The sequence below is a fragment of the Nyctereutes procyonoides genome, unplaced genomic scaffold (assembly GCF_905146905.1).
Source record: "Nyctereutes procyonoides isolate TBG_1078 unplaced genomic scaffold, NYPRO_anot_genome, whole genome shotgun sequence".
Taxonomy (NCBI): Eukaryota; Metazoa; Chordata; class Mammalia; order Carnivora; family Canidae; genus Nyctereutes; species Nyctereutes procyonoides.
In genome coordinates, this window is record NW_026575052.1 from 29,551,867 (window position 1) to 29,576,379 (window position 24,513).

Consider the following 24,513-nt stretch of genomic DNA (forward strand, 5'->3'; position numbering starts at 1 on the left):
TTGTGTTAAGACAACATTTCTAAGCAACTGGTCAGGAGCAGAGTCTTTGCTAAAGCTTAACATCATTTAAATATACATTGGAAAATATGCTTAAGTATATTTAAAAATCTCTTCTTAAGCCATTTCTCCATTTTAGGGTTATAGTGTAAATCAAGTTTTCCTATATAACCAATTAAAATTAACCAATCAATCTGTATGTCTGTGTAAATGGTTATACCAAGTTCAAAACCAATTACTCCTTACCTAGCTTGCCTTGTCCTATCAGTAGGGGTACAAAGACACATAAACCAACAGATAAATTATATATTACATGTTTATTAAGGGAAAACTTTTATGTAAAATTTACATTTTATGAAAAAATCAAAAATATTTACAAAATTGTGTAAGATAGATTTGCATTGTTCTAATTACAACTCAAAGTAGTAAATAACATTTCTTAAAAACTCACATTTGTTAGAGTTCTGTGTTTACAAATCTGGGTTAAAGAGGCAGCTACAGAGTTTATCACTATACATAAGCAAGAACCAGCTTGCTAAATACATCTCCCATTGAAAAATCTACTGGTCTTTTTTACACCATTAGTGGATTTTTAAATGAAAAACAAAATCAATATAAACTCATATGGCTTCAAAATTGTAACCTGCACCTAATACAAATGTAGGTATCAACACTTGGTATGAAGACTGTGGTAATGAAGAAAGTGCAGAAGTTTAACCATTTCACTAATTTGTACATTTTCAGGTAATACTTGATTAAAAATAAACATGGTGAGTGTAATGGTGTCTGAAGTCCAAGAATAAAGTATTAACTGCCCATTTAAAAGCACTCCAATCGCAAAGCAGTTACATTTAAGATTCCAGTTAGGGACTGTATTTGGCATTTAAAAGAGCACAAGAGTTAGAAATTCTCATTTCACTCACTATTTAGTAAAGATGAACATTTCAGTGTATTGTCTTAATGTGTTGCTTTAGTCGAATCTAAATTTAGAATTGGGCTAACACTGAATATATTTAAAAAGCACGTACTGTGTTATATGTATTGCTAATAAGTAGATTTTCTGCTGCATTTAGTAGAGCAAGACGTTACATAAATGTCTAGTAATAGGGGTTTTATGTTCTGTGAAGCTTAACAGAATAATTAGTGGTTTTATATAAATTATCATATATAACACAATTTATCACTTCTACGTAAAATGCAGGACACTGGCATTTATCCTTATAAATAAAATTCCCATTTTTAATTATGAAACTGTCCAAAATATTTTAAGTCCTTCAATTAGGATTTGCTATAAAGTTAGGTTTTTTTTTTTACTATTTAATATTAGTAGTTCAAGAAATGCTTACCCCAATCCATCACTTCAGATAATCTCCCCATTTCTAGCAGGTGGCAATTAAATAATTGGTAATTTTTCCAATCGTTGAAATGAAAACAACTGGCAGTACGTCTCCAATGCCAATAATATTGCTTAAATGTGTTCCTCACAAAACACAAAACTCATGCTTCCGACACATTCATTCAGTGTATATAAATTTCCAAAGATGAACAGAAAGAAGGGAAGGGCTAAGTGGAGAAATAAACTAGCAGTTACCAATTGACGAGGAGGTTTTCAATGCTTGTTTTACGATTTACATACTTAGGTGGAACAAGTGAAGGTCAACGGTTTTCCCCCTGTAAACATAGGCCATTAGGTGTATTTCTCTTTCTAGTGGCTACAGTGTATCACTAAAGAAGTGAGCCAGGGTTTTGAAGTACAAATTATCCTTGAGTTACTCTGAATTCCCTTCCCAACTGAGGCCAAAGGTATTTACAGAAATGGCTATTATCTTGTAAAAATGCTTGACCACCCTAGGATGAAGAGAAGATCCAGACTGTGAGGGGACAACAGTGAGGCACATTAATGAACACAGACTGGACAGGCACATTTCTGGCTTTTGTTATTGTTTTAAAAGGCACACATTCTGTAATCCATATAAAAATAAATTAAATCTACAGCATTAATTCTTAAAAACAATCACAAATTCTATAAAGTTAACTAACTGCAGAAGTAAATTTCTCTGTCTTTTGCAAGCTTATTTTAAAACACATTGCACTTGAAAATTAGAAAAATCATACAAAACACCATTTACACTTTAATAATGTTTATATGAGAATCAAATTATACATTGTTTTGCTCACACCTTGGGACTCTGGTCTGATTACTTTATGGCACATAACTCAATTTGATTGAGTATTCTAAATTAACATTATCCAAAACTTAGAATTCGTGTTGTGTGTGTCTCTGTTCAATATTAAACTTAGGAAATTTCAAGGCTATCTCTGACTCTAAAAATTTATGGAAAGCTGAATTATTTTGTGCTTGCTCTCCTGAAATTTTAGGCCTGATAATACACTATAACTCAACATAGACACTGAAAGTAATGTAAAATTCCAGCCTAAGAAAACTTCATTATACTGAGAATTTCAGCAAATGTGCTTCCAGAACATGGCAGTTGATCATTAACAGTGTTGAAAAATCATTTCAGTGCTATTGCTTTTGATGACTCACTTCAAAAGTGCAATTTAATGTTTGTAATTAACATTCTCAAATATGTGTAAGTTCAAAGACATAATACAAGCTAAAATAGTGTTGGAAAGAATAGACAACACAGGAGGGCAGGCCTGTACTTCTCTCTCAAGCCAACCAGTTTCCCAGGTCCATCAATAATCTGCCAGGTATCGTCCTGAAAAACACCAAGCAGACCCTTGCGATTACACTTTCAAATGAACTCAAAGGAGGACATTTTCACTGTGAGGACAGATACACAACCCCAGTTCCCACCTGCTGTTTACAATACACTGCATCCGATCCCAGGTGTCCAGCTATACGGACCATTATTACTCTCTCCAAGGTGTGTCTCTATCTGGCATTTTGGTACAAAGGTCAAAGAAGAAATTTTCCATGACTTTAGATTATAAACTGCTTGACAGTTTAATAAACAGTTGCTTAGTAACTTACTGTCGAATAGAAATGTTTCCCAGGTAATATACAAGCTTAAAATCTCCCAACTTACCAGTGGCAAACCGCTTCTTCACTAAGGAAAGCCTATAGCCAGTGCCTACAAGTTCAATATCTACTCCTGAGAGGGTATTCCCCTCGCTGAGGAATTGCACGGCAAGTGTTGTGGGTTTACTAGGTCCTTCCGAAAGATCAAATTTTGCTCTGAGGGACCCAGAACCTACAAGGCAAAGAATGCAGAACTTTAAACAGGGCAACATAAAGTTCACACACGAAAAAAAACAAATGAATAAGATAAACTGTGTCCTATGTCAAATTCATAAAATGTATACAGTAAACAAATCATTGTCCTGTTTCCAAATCAGACTTTATTCAATAGTAAACACCCCTGTAGTTGTGTATGGAGCTTCACCGTGCTACAGACACATGCTGAAGTAAGTCAAAAGAGAAAAAGGAAGTCAATGAGGATAGTTCAGAGGGAGGCCTGAGGAGCAGGAGCAGGAAATGACAGCCAACTGCCATATTACGGGGCTGGGAGAGGGAAAGGGAGAGACCGCAAGGACTGGGAAAGCGCTATCAAAACGGAACATACAACTGTTCATCAGCTGCTTGTTGCCAGTAGAGCTTCTGGTCAACAGTAGACTCTTATGAACTAAGTTTTGGGGTGGGGGGGAATTCAAAATTCTTTGTGGATTTATGACTATACGGGTGGGGTGTGGAGGGTTCAGCACTCCTAACCCCTGCATTGGTCAAGAGTCAAACTAGGTAGTTCCGAGATGCTTTCTTTAAAAAAAAACAAAAAACAAAAAAACAAATCACACACACACACAAAAAACACTTATTCAACATACCTCAGTCTAATAGTATGCCAGAAACTGGAAACCACATAATTATGATGAATATGATAAATGCTAGAAAAAGCTCTCAAGAACTATGAGCAAAAAAGCACAAAAAATGATGGTGAAGAGGACAATGCGAATTGCAGGCAGAGGTCACTACAGGGACAGGGAGGGGAGACCTGAGAGCACAATGCCATTAAGGGACCTGCATACATAACAGAAGGGCCAGAGAACAGGATATGAGTGTGCAAAAGACTAGGGAGGTAGGAAAGAACAAGTCCCAAAGCTCGTTATAAGCCATGATAAGAAATAAGGAACACTAAAGATAAGGAAGACAAAACAATTTCAGGTTAGTATCTCAAAAGGGGAAAGACGTACAAGATGCAAGGCAGGGAAACCAACTGAGTCACTAAAATAGTGCAGGACTCTGGGTGACAGCTTATTAAACAAAGGATCTCAACTAGGCTGAGGGAAGGGAGAGAAGTGAACGCATTTGGAAGGTATTTCAGAGTTGGAATCAAGAAAGGGGAAAGGAGGGGGAGTTTAGAGTGTGCCCAGGCTTCTGGTCAAGGAGAACAGGTGCAACTGCTGGTAGCTGGAGCGACATTCCTGGATTCCCTACGCAGAGGCTCCTAGCACAGAGGGAAGTCTGGAGGACGAGAATGGTCCCGCCGCTCTGTCCGCCGCACGGGCCTGATGGCACAGAGCGGCTGGGGGTGTGCTGCTGCCTGCCTGCTAACGCCTTAAGCCCGCCGTACACTTGCACAGAATTGACCTATCAAGAGAACTGTAGAAGTTCTACAGCAGGCCAAGAGCAGCCACCTTGGCAATCTTTAAGCTGGAGAATTAATTCCTGTCCCTCTTCTGGGCCTAGAGCCAGAATAGAAACATATTCCTACTTTACAGTATTCTAACTGGGGTATTTCTTTCTAAAGGCTGACTAACCCAATAGAAGCACATTTAACACATTTTTCCGTTTCCTCACACACTCTGATACCTGGAGAGCTGGGGGAAACTATTAAAATATCTGGTTAGAAAATTTGTATCTGGGCAGCCCGGGTGGCTCAGCAGTTTAGCACCACCTTCGGCCCAGAGCGTGACCCCAGGGTCCCGGGATCGAGTCCCACGTCGGGTTCCCTGCATGGAGCCTGCTTCTCCCTCTGCCTGTGCGTCTGCCTCTCTCTCTGTGTGTCTCTCATGAATAAATAAATAAATCTTTGGAAAAAAAATTTGTATCTTATTTTTGAGGAACAATTTCTTTTGTTAGTACTTAAAATAGTATAGTTTCATTAAATAGGGGAAAACTGTATGTCCTTTCTTGCCTGCTAATTCATTGTAAGCCCTCAATTCAAACAGGATTTCTGGTTTATTTCTAGTTTTAACTAGGAATTTCAAATTTGTCCTCCCAGAAGCCACACAACTTGACTAAAAGCACTATTACACCTGAAAATAGGCAACTTTCAATTACCAAACAAAAAAGGAGGAACCATAGACCAGCTTGGTTATTTCACCAAATAGGTGGTTCTCTAGTAAAAGTCTGATTCAGCATGGCATGTATAAATAAACAGCCACTATGGATATGTTCGTCCTTGATACAGAAATAAGTGAGAAAAACTGGTATGATTTTTTTTTATCACATTATGCTTAAAACGTTCAAAGAGAAAAAGCTAAGCAAAACTGGAAAAGCTAAAACAAAACAAAACAAACCAACAACTTAAGAAAATTTACTGAAGGTTAATCAGGCATTCAAAAGACAGCAGGAGAATTCTTTGATTAAGAGAAAATGATAATAATTAGAGACTTGATGGTCCTGGAAATTATATTTAAATTGAGTCAGGGAAGACACTAGTGAGCAGCTAGCAGAGACTTTTCCTTTGCACTATGAACACAGACACAGATTTGGTGGGAGTAGGCAATTAACTTGTTTCTCCTTAAAATGAAAAGCAGAGAAGTAAAAGCTGTTGATGGTTAGTTTTACTAAAGTGATATGACTAGGACAAGTTCTCTTAGGAAGGGGGGGGTAGGCAAAGAAAGGGGGTTTTTAAAGCCTGGAAGCTTCTACAGGATTTCTGGGAGGCCAGAAGGACGGTAATAACAGAATGAGCTAAAGGGTGTGTTAAATGAATTTTATTTTATTTTATTTTATTTTATTTTAAGATTTTATTTATTTATTCATGAGAGACAGAGAGAGAGAGAGACAGAGACACAGGCAGAGGGAGAAGCAGGCTCCATGCAGGGAGCCAGACGTGGGACTCGATCCCAGGTCTCCAGGATCATGCCCCGGGCTGAAGACAGCGCTAAACCACTGAGCCACCCGGGCTGCCCATGAATTTTAATTAGTTATCAGGTTGCTCAGCTGGATAGCTCTACTTCAAAATACATAAGCATCTACACACTATAAAGTTCCAGCAAACCAAATGATTTTCTTAAAGAGCAAGCATATTCAACCTAGAGAGGAAAAAAATGCATTCTGATCTCAACAGGTCCACTCTTACTTAAGGTATTAACTTCCACCTAGTGGTCAATTCTAGAACTGAAGGCATGAAAATCCAAGAGAACGCTTTCCATAAAAATGCCTACAAATCCATTTTCAAGGACACTGCATTACAAACAAAAAAGCATATGCGTGCTTACCTCCATTTTCTGATTTTTCTGAAATACCAGACAGTTTCCAAAAGGCTTTCATTTGTTCTGCATTCCTAGAAGAACAAAGTGTCTAATATAGTTCCTTATAATGGATGGACAAACCTTTTACATATTTCACCTGAACTACATGGCTAAATTTACTTTCAGTATCACCTGGTGAAGATGTATTTATGATATAATAGAATGCTACATCTTAATTAATGGAAATTTACTAAATTACATAATCTGGTCAAAGAAAACTGTATAGGTGGTTGAGTACCTTCATTACTAAAGGAGAACAAAATTTTATTAAAGAGTGAAGCAAATAGGAAGAGTGTTAGAATCTCCACTCATCATTAATAATGGGAACAAAAGAGGAAGAGACAAGAGTTACTAAGACAAGTATTCTTAAAGATTTGCTAGATGCTATATTTAACCCTGCAAAAGAGTTATCATTTATTTAAGAAGCAGTTTAACAGAGGCCAATTTGCCTCAGGGTGAGGTTGTACTGAATTATTCAAATTTGAGTGGTGACAGCAAACCTACATTTTGGATTGAGGCTACTATGATTTGACTAATAGGATAAACAGCGTCTTTCATACATACCATGGCCATGGTTTCCATGGTAAAATGCACTATACCTTTTCAAATTTACAAGACAACTTTGAGAACTTAGGTTCTAAAAGTTGGGACTTGAAGCAAAAATTTAGCAAGAATTCAGAAACCAAAAATTTACCATATAGCAGGGGGAAGGGACTGCATGTTGGTGACTCCTCCATCCACTGGTACCACCACCTGTATGTTGGAAAGCACACTGGGTGCCACCATAGCTTCTGGGTTATACTTGTAATCCACTCTAAGATCTGTGGTGCCAGCACTACATTTCCAGTATGTTGCAAGGTTTAGAGGAGTGGACTGAATGCCATTTGATGATACCTTTAAAGAGGGAAAAAAAAAAAAGTGATTTTTTTTTTTTTTTTTTGCCCAAAAAGTGAACAAGTCATGCTAACGATGTGTACATGAACACAAGAGGTCTTGGAATCAAAAATAATGATGAAGGGCAGCCCGGGTGGCGCAGCAGTTTAGCGCTGCCTGCAGCCCAGGGCGTGATCCTGGAGATCCGGGATCGAGTCCCACGTGGGGCTCTCTGCATGGAGCCTGCTTCTCCCTCTGCCTGTGTCTCTGCCTCTCTCTCTTCTGCTCTGTATCTCTCATGAGTAAATAAAATAAAATCTTAAAAAAATAAAATAAATATTTAAAAAAAATAATGATGAAAACAAAAACAAAAACAAAATAATAATAATAATAATAATAATGGCAATATTGCTAGGCAAAATAAAGCAAGCTCATCTCAAAGAAGTAAGAATCATTCTCAAAGTGTGGGTCTAGGACTACATACGTCATAATGTCCGAGACACTTGCGTAAAATACACATTGTTGTAGGTTCAAATGCAGAAAATCTGACTGAGCAGGTTAGGTGCAAGATCCAGAAATAAGTATATTATCAGGTGATTCTCATTTATGCATGTAACTTGTGAGTACCTCTCAACATCCAACACAGAACTAGATTCCTTATGAACTAAAAGAATTCAAATTAAAAAAAAATCATCCTGTAATACTGCAAGCTTAGAAATAGAATACTTCCAACTTCCAGGGTTCAATATTAATCACATGACCCATAGTAAATGGTGCAATTCTTTACCATTCTTCAGTTCTTTGCTCAAGTAACTCCTTTTTAATGAAACCTACCCTGATCACCCTGTCTAAATTTACACATTTTCATTCTTCCTTATTCTGCACTTTGCCCTTTCTTGATTACAAGTTACTATCTACGTACTATATATATATACTGTCTCTCATGCTATTCCTGGTAAATAGCAAGCACTAAATAATAAAAAAGTACACAAGAATAATGAGTACTTGGTATAAACTTTGAGCCTACTTAAGTGGCAGTACTTTTTAAAGTGTTTCCTAGAAACACAAGCCATTTTAATACAATTACTCTATTAAAAAATCAGATAGTATGGGGGCGCCTGAGTGGCTCAGTGGGTTAAGCCTCTGCTCAGGTCACGACTCCAGGGATCGAGCCCCGAGTTGTGCTCCCTGCTCAACAGGGCGCCTGCTTCTCCCTCTCCCTCTGTCCCACCCCCTCGCCCCCACTTGTGCACGCGTTCTCTTTCTCAAATAAATAAATCTTTTAAAAATTCAGGTAGTAGAGAAGTATATGAAATAAGTATATTAATAAGAAAGTATACAGTAAGTGTAAGAAATATACTTGACATTCTTACTCCCAGTTGTTAACACTGTGGGACACAGCCTTACCCACCTTGCAGGCACGCACACATGGATCTCACTCTTTTTAACGACTGTAGGAATTCATTTAATGAATCTCTTCTGTGGATGCGTACCGCAGTGCTCTGTGTACAGTGCTGCAGTGAGTACCCTTTGTACCGTATCTTCTTTTTTTGCCCGTTTGTGTGATACTTGAAGAACTGCTTTCTTGAGGTGGAATTGTGGAATTAAAGGTACAACTACTTAGGGGCACCTGGGTGGCAAAGTAAGTTAGGTGTTGGACTCTTAGTTTCAGCTCAGGTCGTGACCTCACGGTCTTGAGAGTCCTGTGTTGGGCTCTGTGCTCAGGGCACAGTCGGCTTGAGATTTTCTCTTCCTTTCCCTCTGCCCCTCCTGCTTGTGTGCTCGTGTTCTCTCTCTCTCTAATGAAGTTTTAAAGATTCAACTATTCAGCAATCTGACAATCTAACAGAACTGCTTTCTAAGCTTGATTAACTTGTACACCTACTAACAAGCAATCACACCTCTCTTAATAGAGCAATCTTGCCCATTTTTGTCAGTTAATGGGCTAAGACTGATATCCCACTGTTGTCTTAATATTCATTGCTACTGCTATGGATGGAACATCTTCCATAATTTACCTATCTGTTGAGTTAATCACCTTTTACTTTATAATTTATAAGGTTTGCAGTAGTTCTTTCAGTCTATTTTATATATTATGAATACTCTTCCCTCAAATTAAATACAGATTAAGAATTTAACAAAAAGATCTTATACACACTAATTTATTTGTTGTTGTCAAAGATCTTACTCTCTTATTTCATGGCTTCTGGGCTTTTTATTACACTTAGGTCTTGATATTTCAAGATCAAAATATGTAAAATATAGATAATTTATACACACACCTGCACATATACCAAAAGACATATTTAAGTGATTTATTTTAATAACTTTATGATTTCATCTGTTACTATTATTATACCTTTGATACATGCAGACTGAATTTTGGCTAAGGTAGGAGTTAGGGAGTCAGCAAATTTTTCCCTAAATCTCCAGCTTGGTGCTCCAGTACCATTTACTGAAAAATTCACTATGTCCTCATTGCCTCGAAATGCTAATTTGTCAAATAATTAGTTTTTGATTTATTCTTAGACCCATTTCTGGATATACTGTTCCTTTGATCTGGCCATCTATTCAGCTAGTTCCAAACTACTGTAAATACCCTTACAAAAAGTTTTCCCATTAAAACTCAAACATTACTCCACGTTACCATTTAAAACATTTAACTGATTACTCCACTTTTTTTCTCCCAGAGAATTTGAAAATGCTGTCAGGGAGTCCCGGGTGGCCCAGTGGTTTAGCACTGCCTTCAGCCCAGGGCCTGATCCTGGAGACCCAGAATCGAGTCCCACATCAGGCTTCCTGCATGGAGTCTGCTTCTCCCTCTGCCTGTGTCTCTGTGTCTCTCATGAATAAATAAATAAAATCTTAAAAAAAAAGAAAATGACTGTCAAGCTTCCAAACACCAATACATACACACTTCTACTGGGTTTTGGATGAGAATTACATTAAATTTATAAATTAATCCAGAAACATCTAAGCTTTTTACAACTGGACTCTTCAGATGAACAGAGTATTCCTTTATAATTCAACTCAGTAGAGATTGTGTTAGGTTTCTTCTTAATTAGTTTTTACTGTTGTGTGTTCACTGTGGCTACAGCAAAGGATGGTGTTAAAAATTTTTTTAAAGAATTTTTATTGTGGAATACTGACATGAATTTCCAGTGGACAACATAAAGACTCAATATTTGTGTATACACCACAAAATAATCACAGCAATTATTTTTTCTTAGGATGATTAAGATCTACTCTTGGGCAGCCCGGGTGACTCATCAGTTTAAGTGCCACCTTCAGCCCGGGGCCTGATCCTGGAGACCTGGGATCAAGTCCCAGGTCAGGCTCTCTGCATGGAGCCTGCTTCTCCCTCGGCCTGTGTCTCTGTGTCTCTCATGAATAAATAAAATCTTAAAAAAAAAAAAAATCTACTCTTGTAGCAGCTTTGAAATATGCAATACAGTTTTACTGGCCTTGGTCAGGACACTGTATTTTCCATCTGTATGACTTATTTTATAACTGGAAGTTTGTACTTCTGAATCTCTTCACCCATTTTGCCTACCTCCCCACCCTCATCCAAACCCTCTATCTGGCAGCCAACAATCTGTTCTCTGTCATCTCTGAGCTTGGCTTTTTTTTTTAAGTTCCCTATATAAGCGGGATTATATGGTATTTGTCTTTGTTGGTCGGACTTACTTCACTTAGCCCTCAAGGTCCACCCATGACACTGCAACTGGCAAGATTTCATTCTTTATTATGACCAAGTAATATTCCACTGTGTGTGTGTGTGTGTGTGTGTGTGTGTGTGTGTATACATCTATATATCACATCTTATTTATGCTTTTGTCTATTGGTGGACACTTGGGTTCTCTCCATATTTAGACTACTGTAAATAATGCTGCAGTAAATATGGGAGTGAAAATAAACTTAGGAGTTAGTGTTTTTGTTTTCTTTAGACAGATATCTAGAAGTCCAACTGCTAAATCATATGGTAGTTCTTTTTGAATTTTTTTTTAAAACTCCATACTGTTTTCCATTGTGGCTGCACTAATGTACATCCCCACCAACAGTACATAAAAATTCCTTTTTCTCCATATCCTCTCCAAAACTTGTAAATTCTTGTCATTTTGATAATAGCAATTCTAACACATGTGAAGTGATACCTCATTGTGGTTTTGACTTGCATTTTCTTGACTAGTGATGTTGACCATCTTTTCACGTATCTGCTGGCCATCTGTGTTTTCTTTGGAAAAATGTCTATGCATACCTTCTATCCAATTTATATCAGATCGTTGGCTATTGAGTTATACGAATTCTTTATATATTTTGAATGTTAACCCCTATCAGGTTGATTTGTAAATACCTGCTTCCATTATGTAGGTTGCCTTTAACTTTTTCTGATCATTTCCTTTGCTGTGCAGAAGCTTTCTAACTTGAGATACTGTCACTTATTTTTCCTCTTGTTGCCTTTGCTGTTGTGAGTCTGACCCAAAAAATCACTGCCAAGGCCACTGTCAAGGAACTTAGCTACTTTTTGATTCTTCTAGGAGTTTTATGGCTCCAGATCTTAAAATAAATTTTGAGTTTGAGTATGGCGTAAGACAGGGGTCTAGTAGCTGTCCAATTTTCCTGGCGCACTTATTGCAGAGCTATCCTTTCCCCATAGTATATTCTTGGCTCCTTTGTTGCAAATTAATTGAACATGTACGTACTGATTCATTTCTGGACTCTATTCAGTTCTATTGATCTATGTGTCTATTTTTGTGACCACATCATACTGTTTTGACTAGTAGAGTTTTGCAATACAGTTTAAAATCCAGGAGGGTGATACCTCCAGCTTTGTTCTTTTTTTCTCAAGATTTCTTTAGTTATTCAGGAGATCTTTTGTGGTTCCACACAAATTTTAGTACTGTCTGTTCTATTTCTGTGAAAAATGGCTTTGGAACTTCAGGGACTGCACTGAATCTCTAGATAGCTCTAGGTATTTTGGATATTTTAACAATATTAATTCTTCAATCCATGAGCATCTTTCCATTTATTTGTGTCATCTTCAAATTCTTTCATCATTGTCTTACAGTTTTCAGTGTAAAGGTCTTTCACCTCCTTGGTTAAATTTATTACTACGCATTTCATTCTTTTGATGTATTTGTAAATGGGATTGTCTTCATTTTTGTACAGCAGTAACGAACAAGGCTTTTGGATATGGATTTTATATCCTGCAACTCTACTGAATTTGTTTATTCTCAGGTTTTTTTTGGTGGAATCTTCGGGGTTTTCTATTTATCACACCATCTGTAGTGACAATTTTACTTCTTCTTTTCTGATTTGGAAGTGTTTTCTTTTTCTTGCCTAGGCTCTGGCTAGGACTTAAAATACTATGTTGAATTAAAGTGGTGGCAGTAGGCATCCTTTTCTTATTTCTGATCTTGAGTATGATGTTACTTTGGGTTTGCCATATATGGCCTTTATTCTCCTGAGATACATTTCCTCTGTATTCAGTTTGTTTGGAGTTATCATAAATGGATGCTGAATTCTGTCAAATGGTTTTTGCATCTACTGAGATCACATAATTTTTACACTTCATTTTGTTAGTGGTGTACCATGTTGATTTGTGGAAGTTAAACCATCATCCTTATACCTCTAGAATAAATCCCACTTGATTGTAGTTTAGTTCTAAATTTTTGGCAAAATTGGCCTATAATTTTCTTTTCTTGTGATGTCCCTGTCTGGCTTTGGTTTCAATGCTGGCTTCATAAAATGGAACAGCTGCCTTTTTTTTGGGGGGGGGGGTGGTGGTGGACAGTTAGGGAAGGACTGGTATTAATTCTTCTTTGAATGTTTGGTAGAATTCACCAGTGGGGCAGTGTAGTCCTGGACTTTTGGTGCCAGAGGTTTTTGATTACTGATATAGTGTCTTTACTAGAAACTGGTTTGTTCAGTTTTCTACTTCATCAGGATCTAGCTTTAGAAGGCTGTATGTTTCTAAAAATTTATCTATTGCTTCCAGGTTGTCCAACTTCCTGGCATAAAATTGTTGATGGTGATCTCTCATGACCCTTTATATTTCTGTGGTATCAGCTGTAAGGTCTCCTCTTTTATTTCTGATTTTGAGCCCACTTTCCTTTCTGGTGAGTCAAACTAAAAGTTTATCCATTTTGTTTATCTTTTAAAAGAACCAGCTTAGTTTTTTCTGCTGTATTTTAAATCTGTATTTCATTTCTGCTCTTGTTACTTCTGTTGTTCCAACAACTTTGGGCTTCATTTTCTAGTTCTCTGAGGTGTAAAGTTAGAGATTTTTTGTTTCTCAGGTAGGCATTTATTGATAGGAACTTCCTTCTTAGAACTGCTTTGGCTGCATTTCAATAAATTTTTGTATTGTATTTCCATTTTCATTGGTCTCAAGAGAAGTTGTAATTTCTATTTTGATTTATTCATCGACTCAATGGTTGTTCCAAAGCATATTGTTTAAACTCTATGTATTTGTGAATTTTCCAGTCTTCTTCCTGTAATTGATTTCTAGTTTCATATCATTATGGTCAGAAAAGATGCTTGATATGACTTCAGTCTTTTAAAATTTATTGACTTGTTTGTGGTGTAACATATGATCTACCCTGGAGAATGTTCCATGTGTACTTGAGAAAAATGTATATTCTGGCTTTTGGATGGAATGTTCTATATATAGCTTTTAAGGCTATCTGGCCTAACCTATCTTCTAAGAAGTGTTTCCTTACTAATAATTTGTCTAGTTAATTTTCCCCATTCTCACTGGGGTGAGGTGGTATCTCATTGTGGTTTTGATTTGTATTTCCCTGATGGCAAGGGACGCGGAACATTTTCTCATGTGCTTGTTGGCCATGTCTATGTCTTCCTCTATGAGATTTCTGTTCATGTCTTTGGCCCATTTCATGATTGGATTCTTTGTTTCTTTGCTGTTGAGTTTGATAAGTTCTTTACAGATCTTGGATACCAGCCCTTTATCTGACAGGTCATTTGCAAATATCTTCTTCCATCTGTAGATTGTCTTGTAGTTTTGTTGACTGTTTCTTTTGCTGTGCAGAAGCTTTTGATCCTGATGAAGTCCCAATAGTTCATTTTTGCTTTTGTTTCCCTTGCCTTCCTGGATGTATCTTACAAGAAGTTGCTGTGGCCAAGTTCAAAAAGGGTGTTGCCTGTGTTCTCCTCTAGGATTTTGATGGAAATCTTGTCTCACATTTAGATCTTTCATCCATTTTGAGTTTATCTTTGTGTATGGTGTAAGAGAATGGTCCAGTTTCATTCTTCTGCATGTGGATGTCCAATGTTCCCAGCGCCATTTATTGAAGAGACTGTCTTTTTTCCAGTGAATAGTCTTTCCTCCTTTGTCGAATATTAGTTGACCACAATAGCCAAACTGTGGAAGGAGCCTCGGTGTCCATCAAAAGATGAATGGATAAAGAAGATGTGGTTTATGTATACAATGGAATATTCCTCAGCCATTAGAAACGACAAATACCCACCATTTGCTTCAATGTGGATGGAACTGGAGGGTATTATGCTGAGTGAAATGAGTCAATCGGAGAAGGACAAACATTATACGGGGAATATAAAACATTCATTTGGGGAATATAAAAAATAGTGGAAGGGAATAAAGGGGAAAGGAGAAAAAATGAGTGGGAAATATCAGAATGGGAGACAGACCATGAGAGACTCCTAACTCTGGGAAACGAACAAGGGGTGGGGGAAAGGGAGGTGGGCGGAGGATGCGGGTGACTGGGTGACACGCACTGAGGGAGGCACTTGATGGGATGAGCACTGGGTGTTATGCTATATGTTGGCAAATTGAACTCCAATTAAAAAAATATGTAAAAAAAAATAAAAATAAAAAATTGAAGTGAAAAAAAATTAAAAAAAAACTAATAATTCGCCTAGGTGATGTAAATGGGGCATTAAATTCCCCTACTGTACTGCTATCTCCTCCTTCTGGGACACCTATAATGCCAATGTTAGTCTGCTTGATATTGCCCCTTTAAGACCCTTGAAGAACTATCCTCATGTTTTTCATTCTTTTTGCTGCTCTGATTGGGTAAGTTGCACTGTCTTGTCTTCAAGTTTATTGTTCCCTTCTGCTTCATCTGGTCTGCTGTCGAATATTTTTCAGTACTGTGACTTACATTTAGTACTTGATACTTTCTTATATTTTAAGTTCTCACTGTGTCCATCCATTCTTATCCCAAGTTCAATGAGCATCTTTATCACCATTACTTTGAATTTTTATCACGCAAATTACCTACCTCCATTTCAGTAAGGCTTTTTTTCTGAGGTTTTATTTGTTCTTTTATTAGGAACATATTCTCTTGTTTCTTTATTTTGCTTGGCTCTTTGTTTCTGTGTTATGAGCTGAAATAGCCATCTCTCCCAGTCTTGACAGAGTAGCCTCACGTAGATGAACCTTAACATTCAACCTTGCCCTAGCTGTTACTTGTCTCTTGAAACTTGGTGATTATCCAAGCAGCCTATTTCCTATTTTAATAGCTCCCAATTGTTGAGGATGTGCCAAGACCTGTCAGTGTCCCAAAGGAAGTAATCTCAGCACCTACACTGAGACTGACTAGAAGGAAGCCAAACCATTAGGCAGCAGCTTTTTAAAAAACCAAATATACACAGTTTTATAAGACCACAAGCCTAAGACCCGATGCCCACCAGACCATGCAATCTACAGGAGTCTGCTAGGCAACAGTTGAAAAACCTGGGTCTCCAGACAAGTGTATAAGCTCTTTTGTGGGAGATATCAACAAGCTGTAGTAAGGCAGAGGGAGAGGGCAAAAATGACATTGCTCAGCCTAAGTTCCCTGGATGGTAAAGATGGCAACAGCTAAAAAGGAAAAAAAAAAAAAGACAAAAAAACCCAGTTTGAAATAAAAGAATGTATATATATGGCACCTGCTAGCTTTCACTAGTCAGCACTAAAATCCTGCCCATTAGTCCACCTATCCCTGGTGAGTATCCCAATAGGCCCCTGCCTCACTGGCTCATGTTTCATGATTAGCAAATGAATCTCTTTCACCCAAAGTCTGGGTACCTTTTGAATGACTGCTTCTGCCGTGATAACCTAGGGTGAGTGAGTATGTGTGAGAGCCCTCTAAAAGGTGTTTCTCAGATCACTATAGCTCTGGTTATCACGGGCATGAGCTCTGTTGCTTTCCAAAGCCAGGTATTTTGGGGGCTCTTCTCTCAGAAAAAGTTAGATGCCTAATGATAGGGTATGAACCTTTCACTCAGGAAGGGGCTCTAGGTTTATGAGTTCCCTTTTGATTGTTGGCTGCAGTGCCGGAGGAGGGAGGTTTGGGGGGAGTCTGGGTCTTAGCCTCTCCTGCATGCTTCCATGTGACCCTTGTCTTATTTACTAATGTGAAGGAGTTGTTCAGGTAGTTTTCAGATCTTTTTTTTTTTTTTTTTAGAGGAAATTGTTCCAGACACAGCTGCAGATTTGGTGTGTCCATTAAAGGAGGAACGCTCAGGATCTTCCTATATTGCCATCTTCTACTACCTAATTAGTTTTTTTTATCATCAATATTTTTTCTACATTAGAATTCCTAACTGGTTATTTAGAAAACTACTAATTTTTCATTAAACTCACCACTTTACTAGAAGCTCCTATTAGCAAATAGCTTTTCAGTTGATTCCTTCGAGTTTTCCAGGAATAGAATATTACTTATAAGTAATAATATTTGGGTTCCTCCTTCTAGTATTACTGCTTACTTAATTCTCTTGTCTAGCTGTATTAATACATCCAGAAAATTCTGATACTATTAACGAGAATAGGTGTCTCTGCCATTCCAGAATTTAAGTGCTTTATGTGTTTCATTATTAAGACTGATGTTGCTGATCTTTTCAGCTTAAGGACAAATTCATGTATTTAAATTTACTCAGCTTTTTAATCAAGAGTTCATGGTGAGTTTGATCATCAGTTTCCTTTGGCTTAATTTTTTAAGGTTTCATTTATTTGACAGAGAGAGGGAGAGAGAAAAAGCATGGGGGAGAGAGGCAGTGGTAGAGGAAGAAGCAGACTCCAAGCTGAGCAAGGAGCCCAACACAGGGCTCAATCCCAGGACCCTGAGATCATGACCTGACAGATGCTTAACCGACTGAGCCACTGAGGCACCCCCAGATAGTCTTATTTTGACATATCCTTGAATTCCTGGAATAAACCTCTCTTGGCCATGACTTATTACTTGTTTAATCTGTGGGATTCTATCTGTTAATATTTTAAGATGTTTACAAGGATAAGACACTTACCTGATACTTTAATACATCTACATTATAGTAAGAAGCAGCTGGATTTTGCTCTGATAGCTTCTTGAGGTAGACAGTAACAGCTTGCATGTTCATCCAAAAATCTTTTGTGTTAGAATCACACTGTGATGGATCACTGTAAGCACAAGAAATATTTTTGTTATTTTGACTTAGCTTTATCTTTGCCTCTGTATCATCATTTGGTGACCTGGGGAAGACTAGTAGGAATAACTAAAGTTAGGCAGATAAAAAATAGAACATAGCAGAAACCTGAACAATGAGATAATGAACAGAACAGAAGATTTAACAACTACCACCACCACCACCAAAAACACAGGCTGGAGAAGGCTGTTTAATAATAATAAATTTTGGTATTGTCATTCAACTCAATTATTATTGCTCCATTGAAGAAGGAAAAGTTTCTTAAAGAAATTTCACCTTCAAAACAAAAGTACACACACCTGAACACAAGTTGTGCATTTGGAAGAATTTGCTCTAGTCTGCTGATATTTTTCACCCTGAAGCACAGCACAGCTGGAGATGGATTGCTAGTGAAGACTTTAATAACTCCACTCGGGAATGATATTGTCATGTCACCAGTGATCTTCACAATACACCTGAAATTAGGGATTTTGAAAATTTTAAGTGGTACAAATAAGGCATTTTAATATCCATTTAAAACATACTTGGTTTAAAAAGGACACAAAAAATCTTTTATAATTACAGATGAATTATTTTTTCAATTAAAAAATGTGCATGAAGCATGTATCATCATCTTTGCTTAGAATTAAACTCAAACACAAATGCAAGCATAAAGATCATATTCCTTTGCTTGTTTGCAGAGACCATCCTCTGGCTGTCCTACAGGGACAATGCTTTCCTGTAACAGCATCTCCAGTTGTAGCTATTTTTCCCTGACCCTCCCCCCCAGCCCCCGCCCAAAGTCCTGGGCCTGACAGTGGCAGTGGGAGATGTCTTCCTTGCTCTTCACTGCCTCTTCCAACTCTATATTATTACTTCCTTCCTAAAAACCTCCAGCGTCTTGTAACCCAAACCATCAGACTATACTACTTGCTATTCCATCCCTTTCATTTTCCTGACAATTTTAGTTCTTGGCCCACTGTCAGTCTTTCTGTGTACCACTACTCCTACCATAATTTTTAGTGACTTTAATATCCACACAGATAACCCTACTAATATTTTGGTCACCTAGATCGCAGCCCATTATCTCCAGTGGTCCTGTCTTCCAGCCTACTTCAGCTACACTGCAGCCCCTCCATCATCTCAATTTCAGCCTTCCTCTAATGGCCACTTCCCCTTTGCCCGCCTCATTCTGTCTAGTACCACATCTCCAATGAGTCTCCAACCCCACCAAAGCCTCCACAATCCATTGTTCCTACTACCTTTACATTCGTTTCTTCAGATCCTTATTTCCTCCTCTCTTGGGATTTCCTAGTCCATCATTATGCAACACTACCTCTTCTCATAGCTTCTTTTTCCTCCAACCTACAATATTCCTTCCCCTCTACTCACAGTCATTGACTTGACTTTAAATTTTACTGAAGAAATGAAATCAGGGAAAAATTTCCTCACAGGCTCACAACTGAACTCCTGCTTGACTCTGTATCCATACCTTGCCTCCTTTTTCAACAGATGATCAGTCTATACCCCTAATGCCAATCTCACTGCTTCTGCACGAAGGTCATCTCCTCTTACACATCAAAGTACTTAACTCATGCAATCGTATCCTTTCCTACAAGTTCAATTTTTTCCAAAAATATTGGAACTTTCCCATTAGTGTACAGACATGCTAAAATGTTTATCATCTCTAAAAAACATAAACTGAAATTAATAAAACTCTTTGATTCTATCATTTCTCTGCTGCTACCACTCCACCTCTCTGCTTCCACTTAGAGCAAACAACCTGAAAGTTTTCTACACTTGCTTTATTCAAATATAGTTGTATCTGCATCATCTCTTGCTCTTGAACATCCTCCAAGCATGCTTTCATCCAAAACTCAACTAAAATCATCACCAATCATCTCTGTAATGTCAAAAGTCAATTCTTCCTGACCTATCAGATACAGCTTCACACTATCCTTCACAGAAGAGTTTTATTCACTTCATTTCTGGGACACTGTTCTACTGGTTCTCTCCTCACCTTTCTTGCCACGTGCTGTATCAAACTCCATTACCAAATCATTGCTGTCTTCCTGTTTTTAAAACATGGAAGGGAGCCACAGTTCTCAACAGATCTCTAGTCCCTGAGGCTGGTGGTTTTCAGTATTGACTACTGAATATGTTATCTTAGCCTATGACCTATTCCCTGAACTCCAGAATCATGTATCCAGTTGTCTTAGTAAGTACTTCAAAACTTAACCAGTCTACTCTCTTACAAATCTTGACAACTCTGTTTTCAAAATGAATTCAGTATCTACTACTCATGATTTCCTCAGCTAATACCCTTATATAAGCCACCATCATCTCTCACCTGGACTGCTGCAGTTAACCTCCTCTCTCTGCTTGTACTCTGGCTCCTTCTAGTTTATTCTCCATGTGACAACCAAAGTGCTCCCTCAAAAACATAAGAAACCTCTGTTTCTTTTCTCTGTTCAAAACAAACGAAACCTATGTTTCATTTCTCTGTTCAAAAGCCTTCGCTGGCTTCCCATCTTGCTCAAAATAAACTCTAAACTACTTACCATGGTCTACAATTCCCAACATGATCTGCTCCCCCTAAGGAGGGACGACTCCTCTCCATCCTAACTCTAACTTAGTGACATAGTTCTCTTTCCTGTTCATTAAACAGGCCACGTATGCTTCTACCTCAGTCTTTTACACTCCCTGGAATGCTCTTTTCTCAGACATCTGCATGGTTTGTTCCTCAATGTCTTTGAAACATCTGCTCAAATTTAACATCAAAAAGGTTTTCTGATCATCTTATCTTAAAAAAAAAAAAAGCCCTCTATGTAATTCTATCTCCTCTTACCCTAGTTTATTTTTCTTCATAGCATATATCAATTCCACTCCCTTTCATGTTATTCAGCATACAATCATCCATCAAATACTCAAGTGTGGAGGATACTTTAATAGACTAAACAAAGTTCTTCTCTCAAAGGTTTGCATTGGGGATCCCTGGGTGGCTCAGCGGTTTAGCGCCTGCCTTCAGCCCAGGGCGTGTGATCTTAAGAGTCCTGGGATCAAGTCCCAGGATTGAGTCCCACATCAGGCTCCCTGCATGGAGCCTGCTTCTCCCTCTGCCTGTGTCTCTGCCTCTCTCATGAATAAATAAAATCTTTAAAAAAATAATACAAACCTTTTATTTGTTTTTTATCATAAATTAAGAAAACCAAAAAGCTGCTTCTTGCATAATACAAGCTTATAACCGTGTCTTACACACAGTAAGCGCTCAAATATTTGGTGAATGTATGTTGAATGAGTACATGCAAAGTAGGAGTGGTCATTCACCAAAACATTTCTTAAAAGAAGGTTAAACCAATTCCTTGACCAGAGTCTCATGAACGAAACCTATATTCTAGTTCTCTCTTTCAAACAGAACATTTTCACCAATGATACACATTTAGCCAAGGTTCAGAGTTCTATTCTCTTCTAGGTCAGCTGCCATCATCCTGCTCTACAGATATGTTAAACAGATGGGTCATAATGGTCCTACAGCCTGGTCAAGAATATAAATAAAGTGGGGGGGAAAAGCCATTACCATTGCTGATTATAGTGATTTTTTAAGAAAGGTAATTGCTAAATGGCTATATTTGATAACAAAAAAGGCAGGTAAATAAATAACAGAAAACTCTCACCTATAACAGAATCAAAATATAACTCTTAAAATTTACCACTAAGCTTTCTCCCCACCAAACATGCATGTGTGTGCACATGTACACACACACACCCCCCCACACACACACATCTTTTTAAAACTAACTTGGTGGGATCTGCTCCTTTAAAATAGGCATTAACAGATTCTGTAAGGGCAATTGCCACAGGTAAGGTGTCCTGGTTTCCAAGGCTGACAGGGCTGGGACCTCGTGACACACCTAGAATACATGTAATTCATTTGTCAAATCATACAGAAAAGACATTTATAAGATATCAAGACAGGTAAATTCACAATGTTATTAGCTTATCACAAATGACTACTACCAGTTCCATTGTTGGCCGATGTATAAATCTGGAGGTTAAGAAACAGCATAAAACCAACTGGAACATAATACAGAAGACAAGAAAAAGAATCAGAAAAATATGTCACACTGACTTTTCTTTTATATGAAATGACATTGAACGCATGGGTTAAGGAATATCAGAAGGAAAAAGACCCTCCCCTGAAGAACTGAAATTTCCAAAACATTTCTTCATAACCCTTCAGATACTAAACTGTTTCAGGTTCTGCCAATCACACACTCCAGGGCACTAAACTGTATTTTTGTAATTCAGCTACTTCTAAATGAACAGTATAATGTTTCATGCGCTACTCATTATAATTTTTTTTACTTTTTTGGTCCTTACATTACATTTCCTTACCTTGACAGAACTATATTGTTATTTTTTATAACATTCCTGACATAAAGTTCACTTACATAATACACCTTTAAAGTCAAATCATATAAAGATCAGTTTTTTTAAATAATAAAATGTAAAGAAATTTAATATATGCATATGTTCAGGTTTTTTGTGTTTTTTTTTTTAACCTAAGCAAAGTTTTTGGCTTATTTCATAAAGGAAAATTCCTCAAAATAGTTGACTACCGGGAATCTCTGGGTGGCTCATTTAGTGCCTGCCTTCGGCCCAGGGCATGACCCCAGGGTCCCATGATCGAGTCCCGCATCGGGCTCCCTGCATGGAGCCTGCTTCTCCCTCTGCCTGTGTCTCTGCCTCTTTCCTCTGTGTCTTTCATAAATAAATAAATAAAATCTTTAAAAAAAAAAATAGTTGACTACCTTTCTTGACAAATGCACCCTTCCTATTTACACCTTACCACTATTGCTACTGATTGGAAAGTGGAGCATTTTATGTAATATACAATAAATGATGAAATTTTATAAAAAATAAGCCAATAGGGATCCCTGGGTGGCACAGCGGTTTGGCGCCTGCCTTTGGCCCAGGGCGCGATCCTGGAGACCCGGGATCGAATCCCACGTCGGGCTCCTGGTGCATGGAGCCTGCTTTTCCCTCTGTCTGTGTCTCTGCCTCTCTCTCTCTCTCTCTCTCTCTCTATCATAAATAAATAAAAAAAAATAAGCCAATAATATATTCAGTTTTTCTAAGAATGAATAATCTGGTCTGGGTCAACATGTATCTCTGAAATTTGAATATATATTTTTGTTCTATAAATGTCAATGTTCATAGCCACCAGGTACTTTTATTTCAGATAAGAGTACAGTGTACCACAGTGAAAGGTGGAGTTCTTTTGAAATACCTAAAATACTAATTCTGACAAAAATCAGTACTAATGCTCTGCCTCACAAGTGACCCTGAGATTCTACAATTAGAAAGATGTTTTGTTAGCTTTAATGGCCACAAAGACTTTGTGGTATTTAAAATTTTGAAAGAATTTTGACTCAGAAAGTTTTTCATAGTTAGAAAAATAGCTCAGGGATTAAAAATCAATACAAGAACTGCTTCTAGGCCAATAGAAAAAGTAACTCCCTCCATCTCCTGACTGTAAAAAACTTAAAATTTCATATGAAAATTAAAAATCCAATAATATAAAAATCTGAAAAAATCAAAACAGCTACTATTTACTAACTATAATGTGTCTAGCACTGAGCAGTAGGGGGAAAACTCAAAATCTACTTAACATTTTGGTATATCCGCTTTAGTATTTTCTATCTTGTTTTCCTTTCAAGATCATATTGCACATGCATAGTTAAAAAAACTGACATAGGAAATAAATAATCAAGTTCTTAAAATAGTATAAAAGTGTAAATTTATAATACAATATTCAGAATAAATCATTTCTTAGAAATAAAAAATCCCCTGTATTCCTTAGAAGAATATTATGTGTTCTAATTTTGGTTTCATTGTTCTGCTTTTAAACTATATGCTTCAAAAATGCAGAAAGCTTATAAAGTTGAAGTATGAAGTATTTTCCTGTAACAATCAATGGATATTTTTGTGGAATTTCTTTCCACTCAGGAGTAAAAACCACTCCCAACTATTTGCTAACTTTATACCTCTGACCTCACCTCACTAGATGGACAGTCCTCCTAGGACAGCCTTTACTCTGGTAGTTGAGGTATTACCTTTTTTTTTTTTTTTTTAACTGACATCGTACTGCTGCTTCTTTTCTAATGACTTTTTCTCTGACTGACAACGTTAGCAGTAAGATTTATGGACATTTCTTAATGTGGAAGAGGAAAGAAAAGCAGAGAGATGGAAGACAATGCAAAAATTCTATATGTTTTTATAATTGGGGATTTGATATCAATAGATCCTATATATAGCAACTGGACATAATTAGTACAAACGTAAAACCTTAGAGTTATTCTTGACTTCTGAGACACCATACATTGCTGAAAAAGGAAAAATGAGGTAACAAAGTATTTTAGATACATTTTAGGATCATTAGTCAACACATACATTGCTTTTGATACAATACCTTGTGAAGTCTCACACTGCTTTTCAATTTCAGAGAGTGTCCCAATCAAATTATCATCTTCTATCATATTTAAATAAAACAAAATATTGCAGGAAAATAAAATATTTTCAAGAAGAATCAAAAACTTAGCTGAATAAGCATTATAATTTCTAAAAGTGAACTTTTATGGTAGATTTAAAGTACCTTTGTTGTACAAAATCCACATTATATCCTGCCTGCCTAGATCATCGCTATCATCTACCCTGTGGTTCTTCTACTGCCAA

The 24,513-nt window shown here is 37.3% G+C and overlaps 1 protein-coding gene across 2 annotated transcripts in view; it reads right to left on the minus strand.

Moving 5' to 3' along the window:
* Positions 1 to 304: 304 nt before the first annotated feature.
* FCHO2 (FCH and mu domain containing endocytic adaptor 2) overlaps positions 305 to 24,513 on the minus strand; it is a 115,871-nt gene continuing 91,662 nt past the window's right edge. For both annotated transcript variants that reach the window (XM_055331364.1, XM_055331363.1), the window contains exons 19-25: positions 21,578 to 21,689; positions 18,099 to 18,254; positions 17,641 to 17,773; positions 7,196 to 7,395; positions 6,469 to 6,533; positions 3,051 to 3,215; positions 305 to 2,720 (exon numbers count right to left, since the gene is read on the minus strand). In XM_055331364.1, coding sequence (XP_055187339.1) covers positions 2,698 to 2,720; positions 3,051 to 3,215; positions 6,469 to 6,533; positions 7,196 to 7,395; positions 17,641 to 17,773; positions 18,099 to 18,254; positions 21,578 to 21,689 — 854 coding nt within the window. In that variant the 3' untranslated portion in view covers positions 305 to 2,697. The remainder of the gene's footprint in view (positions 2,721 to 3,050; positions 3,216 to 6,468; positions 6,534 to 7,195; positions 7,396 to 17,640; positions 17,774 to 18,098; positions 18,255 to 21,577; positions 21,690 to 24,513) is intronic.